The 7,500-nt window shown below is 40.8% G+C and overlaps 1 protein-coding gene across 4 annotated transcripts in view; it reads right to left on the bottom strand.

The window, feature by feature from the left end:
* Dpp10 (Dipeptidyl peptidase 10) overlaps positions 1-7,500 on the bottom strand; it is a 619,010-nt gene that overhangs the window by 409,063 nt on the left and 202,447 nt on the right. Inside the window, exon 1 of one of the 4 annotated variants that reach the window (XM_067118073.1) lies at positions 5,287-6,393. The exons of 2 other annotated variants lie outside the window; for them this stretch is intronic. In XM_067118073.1, coding sequence (XP_066974174.1) covers positions 5,287-5,322 — 36 coding nt within the window. In that variant the 5' untranslated portion in view covers positions 5,323-6,393. Of the gene's footprint in view, positions 1-5,286; positions 6,394-7,500 lie in introns of those variants that run through there. One more of the 4 variants, XM_067118068.1, reaches the window with a different exon arrangement.

The following is a 7,500-nucleotide window of genomic DNA, read 5'->3' as shown; positions in this document are numbered from 1 at the left end:
GATCGCGAATCAATTATGTCCGGTCAGCGTTATTTGCTGAACATAATCCAGCGCCTTCTATTAGCGTTTAGCTATCATAAAATTCATTACTCGAAATAAAACTATTATTCTATTACATATGCGTATGGTATGGAATGGAATATAGGATTTAGGCCAAAGACCTAGTGCTGGGACCTATGAGGTCATTCGGGGCTGAAACGGAAATTGAGAGTAAAAAGGTTTCAAAGGTTTGATAGCAGGAAAACCTCCCAGTTACACCAAGATGGAAGAAATAGAATATGAATGGAGGTACAGTAAACGGAATGAAAGGGGCTGGAGCTAGGGGTCGAAGGCACGCTGCAAAGAACCTTAAGTAATGCCTACAGTGCACCGCCTGTGATGCACTGACCGCGTTACCCACCTACGGGGTACATATGCGTATGTGCGTTCATTAAACGAAATAAAACGGATTATTCTACGTATATTTATGTACAATACCTACACATTCATGCTGGTTCTTTCAATACTTAAAAATACGCCATGGTCAATATAATTAGCTTAATATATTAGTTGGATTCTATCGCTGTTTCTGAACCGGGTAACGGTCCGAATCCTACCCAGGGTCGAAGCGCTCATCAATTACAATTACCCATTGGTGTAAGTTTTCCCAAGGCATAGTGAATTCGATATTAAACGGTATTTGTGACTTAAAATTATTATTATTATTATTATTATTATTATTATTATTATTATTATTATTATTATTATTCAGAAGACGAAACCTATGTATATGGAACAAGCCGACACAAGGGCCTATCGACTTGAAATTCAAGCTTACAAAGAATATTAAGGTGTTCATTAGAAAGAAGTAACGGCGGGTAATGGAAAATACAGAAAAAGGAGATCACTTATTAATATATATACATCTATATATATATATATATATTATATATACATACATAATGCAAATGCGTTTGCCAAGAGGCCGCTGGATTCAGAAATCAACATCCGATTTCCCAAACGGCGAGGCGCCCGCTTCTTGGAGAGCGGGGAAGGAGAAGTCGCGTGCGAGCGCTATTTACGTGTTGCCTCCTGCAAACGTGAATGTTGCAAGAAGAAGAAGAAGAAGAAGAAGAAGAAGAAGAAGAAGAAGAAGAAGAAGATGTCCCCCCCAAAATAAGTTCCTATCTTGTTTTAGGTCTAACGGCGGGAGCAAACTATTGATCTGGACAGCCGTATTTGCATGATTCAATCTCGCCTGGTTCTCGTTGTTGAAATCTTGTGCATAATCCGGGACTTGGGAGGAGGGAGGGAGGAGGAGGAGGAGGAGGAGGGGGAGGGAGGAGGAGGAGGAGGAGGAGGAGGAGGAGGAGGAGGAGGAGGAATGTGAGAAAGATCCAAAGTGAGATTTTACAGGGGTATTTAAAGTTTCCCTAAGATGATGAAATGAAATTAATTTATATATATATATATATATATATATATATATATATATATATATATATATATATATATATATATATAATATATAAATTTTATAATAACTGATCTCTTTTCTCTTATTTCACATTGCCTTTTGTTAATTCTTCCTAATGAACTCCATAATATTCTTGGGAAGCTCTGAATTTCAAGTCAATGGCCCCTGTGGTGGGCTTGTTCCATATGAATAGGGTTCATCTTTGGAATAATAATAATAATAATAATAATAATAATAATAATAATAATAATAATAATAATAATAATAATAATAATAATAATAATAAACATGAAACACTGAATTTTAAAAGATCTGTAATGGTTTAGCACTTGAGCAAAAGCAAATAACGATAAGGATTTGTTAAGAGACCAAACGTGATATCAATTTCAAGATCTTATCTTATCCCACAATCATTATGTTCTCGACATTAAATCACATTGAAACATAAAAAAAGATCTCTGAGATATTAACTGTTTGCTGGAGATCAAACCTGATAAATATAAACGATCCACAGGAAATTAATATCCTGTTGAAGATTGAAAGCCTATTAAGGAATGGAATGGAATGGAATATAGAGTTTAGGCCAAAGGCCAAGCACTGGGACCTATGAGGTCATTCAGCGCTGCAAAAGGAAACTGAGAATAGGTAGGTTTGAAAGGTGTAACAGGAGGAAAATCTCGCAGTTACACTATGAAATAATTGTTAGGAGAGGGTGGATAGCAAGGTGGAAGAAAGATAACATGACTGGAGGTACAGTAAAAGGAATGAAAGGGGTTGCAGCTAGGGGTCAAAGAGACGCTGCAAAGAACCTTTAGTAATGCCTACAGTGCACCCCGTGTGATGCACTGATAGCATTACCCCGCTACGGGGTACAGCCTATTAAGATCAGTTACCATTCAATAGTTTTGAAGTAAACTTCATGCTTTTATGCTTTATACAAGCAACAATCACAGCTCTCGACAAACTCCATTTTATTCTTATTTCTTGTCTATTTCCTTGTGGATAGTGACAGAAATTCCATTTAGCATTCTTCACTGAAAAAGTTATTAATAATAATATTATCTTTCGGTACAGTACATATCCTGGAGATTATTCTTGTTTATACAGGGATCATTGTCTCATCCTTTCTTAATTAGACCCTGAACATATGTGACCGGTAAAGGCCGTGATTATTATTATTATGAAGAATTAGAGGAATTTATTTCTGGTGATAGAAATTCAATTCTGGTCATAATGTGGTTCGGATTCCACAATAAGCTGTAGGTCCCGTTGCTAGGTAACCAGTTGGTTCTTAGCCACGTAAAATAAATCTAATCCTTCGGGCCAGCCCTAGGAGGGTTGTTAACCAGCTCGGTGGTCTGGTTAAACTAAGATATACCTATTATTATCTGCCTTTAACAAAGTGACCCACAAATGCATGGCATTTACGATCACTTAACCTGCTATTCCTGGTAGTATTAACACGGCTAAGACAATCACAATCTCATGCAAACTATATTTCTAAAATTAACATCCTATCGCCCCCAAAACACCGTTAATTATAATCAAATGCAAAATATCCTGCTAAACAAATTATCCAAATTGATGTTTCAGAAGAGCCCCGTTTACACATGCCACAAGAGCCCATTCGTGGGTGAAACTCGCGTTCTACAGCTTCGGTGGCGAACGTTTACCGAAACGTTTGAGAGAGAGAGAGAGAGAGAGAGAGAGAGAGAGAGAGAGAGAGAGAGAGAGAGAGAGATATGCCAAAACAGAAAGTTTAGAGAGAGAGAGAGAGAGAGAGAGAGAGAGAGAGAGAGAGAGAGAGAGAGAGAGAGAGAGAGAGAAATGCCAAGACATCATCTGAAACTCGGGTCTCCTTGGCTCTGGTGTCAAACGTTTTCTTTCCAGTTCTTGAGAGAGAGAGAGAGAGAGAGAGAGAGAGAGAGAGAGAGAGAGAGAGAGAGAGAGAGAGAGAGAGAGAGAGAGAGAGAGCGAATACTGACGTATCTTTCAGTACATTTGATTATTTGCCGCAGGCTTGGTAAGTATTCTATTACGAGTTGAGTCGTTTGCAAAATATCACGGAAAAGCTTTGCATGGATATTTATGAAATTTCATGGAGACGTGGAATACACCCGAAATCAAAACTGCCTCGATTTTGAGATGGGTCCTGATGTGTCCGGATACGGATACGAACCCGGGAAAGTTTTTTATTCATCCGAGTCTTATTTTTCGCATTAATCACTTCCGCTTAATTTAACCTATGGGCACCGATGCCCTCAGCGTAGAAACTTGACTTTTCTTTTTAGTCACGTGAATTCCTGTGATTATTAATTATATGACGTGGGTATATGCGTGATAACACACATACCCAGATACTCACGGGTACAGAATATGTCATTTTGGGGGCGTATATGCGTACATACATGCCGTAGATAGATAAACTGGAAAGCAATAAATATATATATACGAAAGCAGTGAAGACTAGTAGATAGATATACAGGCAGTATATGGTCGAATTTACCCTTGAACGGGTTTTAAGAGCAATTAATCGAGTGTTATGAAAAGACAGCGAACTAAATGGCTTAGTAATATGATATGATTTGCCTCAAAACGGCAAAAAAAAAAAAATAGTAACTCTCTGACAGCATAATAATATGGCGTAAGGTTGCTCGCCGAAATCATTTCATTTCATTTCTCCTCTTTTCGTGTTTCTCATTAGAGTGCAATAATGGTTGTCCTGCGAATCTTCTACTTAATATAATGAAAAAACCACAGTATCAAGGCTGATAGGTGCTTGAGAAAATTCTAGTGCATGGTAGGTGTCTGCGAGCTACATACGTGGTCTGCTCTCTCTCTCTCTCTCTCTCTCTCTCTCTCTCTCTCCTCATCCATATCTCTCTTCATCTAGAACAGGCAAGGTGTCTGCAAACACGTCCAAGGTGTCTGCAAACACGGCCTGCCTCTCTCTCTCTCTCTCTCTCTCTCTCTCTCTCTCTCTCTCTCTCTCTCTCTCATGCACAATAAACGTATTTCTGATAACAATGGAGCTATCTTCCAACAGCTGAGTATTTGGTATCATAGCAACATACAGAAAGTCCTCCTATATCTCTTAACATACCTGACAATAAAGCAGTTTTTTTCTATTGTCTCTAATGAATAACTAACATAACTATCTAACCAAAACAATTGTCAGTGAAGAATTATTTTTTTATAGATATCAGACGACCTATAAAATTCCCTTCATACAGGTCGTATGGGCTATAGCAGTTATTGGAAAATGTGTGTTATGGAGATGACAGAATTCATAAAAGATTCCTGTATATTGGTCGTCCGTACAATGAGATCAAATACTTCTCTGATGGTATAATACTTGGAACAAAATCTGTACCGTAACGTTCATTTCAATAACAGATTCCATATTGGTATTACAGATTCCAGTACTGTAAAATAATACATTCAATATTGGTATTATAGATTCCAGTACTGTATCTTCCTAGTCTTTTGTCCTTGTCAAGTTAAGAAGTCTAATCCTTAAAAACAGAACCTTTATTTTAACGTTTAATTCAATTAACGATTCCATACTGGAGCTGCAGATTCCATATTGGAATTGTAGAGTCCAGTACTACATCTTCCCAGTCTTTTGTCCCTGTCAAGTTCAGAAGTTAAATGACAAATTGAGTATCCCATTTTCTATGCACCTAGATTTACAAAATGTTTGGTTCACTCCTAGTCATTAACCTTCCCTGTCTTGCCCCATTTCAGTTAAGGAAACAGGTACCACATTGAGAGTTTTCCCCTTTCCTTCTCGTCCATTTCCACAGCTAAAACATTCGTCCTTAACTTACCTCATCGTCGTAAAACTTTTCTCCTTCATCCCCCATTGTGCTCCGGAGTACGAGGCTTCAACAGAAAACGGGACTTGGTGTCTTCGAGAAAACAACAATTATACCAATTCTTGGCTGCTGCTGCTGCTCCCGAAGAGCAGCTGCTCTTACTCCTCCTCCTGCTGTAGTAGTAGGTACTGCTACTACTGCTACTACTACTACTACTACTGCGGCTCCAGGCTGCGGAACTCCTAGCCCCTTTTGTTTTCCCCCCAAAGCAGCGTCAGTGCTTCCAGTTCATCGAGAAACGGTTCTGTCACTTGAGGTAATATTTATTTATTTTATGTATAAGAAACCCCTTCTTTCTTTTCCTTTATTATAAAAAAAATATATTTAATCACTTAATTTCCTTTTCTTTTTCTATGCGAGAACAGTATCAGGAAATCATCTTCTTCATTGTGTTTTTTTATAACGCTGTTCTGAATCGTGGCATGGCCATGCAACGAGGGGACAATTTAATGTCAGATTTTGGGGGGAGTATTTTAACGTCGACGGGGGCGCGGGAGTGGGGGTGGGGGGTTAAGAGATGAAGTAATCTGCCCCGTTAATGACTGCCAGAGAGACCAAACGATTACTTCTCCGAGCGATTACTTTAAGCGATTACTCCGCGGGTCATCATCGCAGGGAACGTTTAAAGAACTCGGGCTAAACAACATCGGCGAGGGACCATGACGCCGAATTTCGCGGAAGGGGGCGGGGGGAGGGGGCTTAAAACAACCTTTGGGGCGTGGGTTTAAAACAACCTAAAACGGAAGAGAGTCACTGAAACAACACATATATATATATATAACGAAAGGAGCCGGGCGAAGCAACGCCAACCAACAACACCTTTTTATGTCATGAACACCTCCTTCGACGTCGGCCGCGTGAGTCCTCTTCCCACTGGGGTAGCTCGAGAAGGCTAAGAAGAAGAAGAAGTCCCCCAGGGGGAAATCCAGAACCCCCACACCCCCTAGTAGTGCCCGGATAATGCAGGCATCAACGAGTGCCAACGGGTGACCTGCGAGCCACGTGCGAGCTAACGAGTGCGGGAGGTGTCCTTACTGGCCGCAAGCCTAGCGAGTGACTGAGGTCCCTCTCTCTCTCTCGCGTCCAGGTTGGTTGGCTGAGAGAGAGAGAGAGAGAGAGAGAGAGAGAGAGAGAGAGAGAGAGAGAGAGCCCCACAGTTGTCCCTCGGAAAAAGAGCAGAGAGGAGAGAGAGAGAGAGAGAGGGGAGGCAGCCGGCTCTCTCGCCGCGCATAGGGGGGAGAGGAAGAAGAAGGAGAAGAAGGAAAAGAGAAAGAAAATGGAGGATAGGATAGGAAGGTGGTTGAGGAAACTTCGGAACGCTGGTAGGAAGGAGAAAGAGAGAGAGAGAAAGAGAGAGAGAGAAAGAGAGAGAGAAAGATAGAGAGAGAAAGAGGATAGGAAGGCGGTTGAGGAAACTTCGGAACGCTGGTAGGAAAGAGAAAGAGAAAGAGAAGAGAGAGAAAGGAAGAGGGAGAGACGGCGATAGGAAGGAACTTCAGAAGGACGTCAGAAGAAGAAGAAGAAGAAAAAGAAGAAGAAGAAGAAAAGAAAGAGGAGAAACAGAAACAAAAGAACCAAAGATAAACCTCTCGATTACCTCTTTGTTTATGAGGTCATTCATTGCTTCGGTGTCCGCTCACGCGCGCACGCATACGTGTGCGTACGTTCCAGCGAGCGAGGAAGGAAGGAAGGAAGGAAGGAAGGGTCTGCGCGCGCGTAGGTGCACATACGTACAAAGGCGTTAAACGACAGTCTTTCGATTAATAATAATAATATTATTTAATAATAATAATAATGGGACCTCGTCATGACACTCTCCGCAAAAGAAACAACTTCGATCCCCCGGGCGGGTCAAAGCCGATTTAGAAACGTTTCTTTAAACCCCAATGCGATGGATTATATGCCTCAGAGTTACTCGACTACAGTGGGTCGCAGCCAGATGCTGAACAACTTTCTGTACGATTAACAATTCGTTTTGTGAAGGAATCATTTACAATTTCCGGATAAGGCAATGTAATAAAGGGTGGAGACGGTAAGTCCCGCCCCTGGGACGTTACGGACTGCCCACAAAATCGGACCAAGGTGCCTTTACTCTATATAATCCTGCAAGGACCGGACTTGAACACCTGAGCCCAGACTGAACGACGGCAAATCAAAACGTGGAGT

Source organism: Macrobrachium rosenbergii, chromosome 15, assembly GCF_040412425.1.
Source record: "Macrobrachium rosenbergii isolate ZJJX-2024 chromosome 15, ASM4041242v1, whole genome shotgun sequence".
NCBI classification, from domain to species: domain Eukaryota; kingdom Metazoa; phylum Arthropoda; class Malacostraca; order Decapoda; family Palaemonidae; genus Macrobrachium; species Macrobrachium rosenbergii.
The sequence above is the reverse complement of the archived record's forward strand: the minus strand, read 5'-3'. Positions and strand labels throughout refer to the sequence as shown.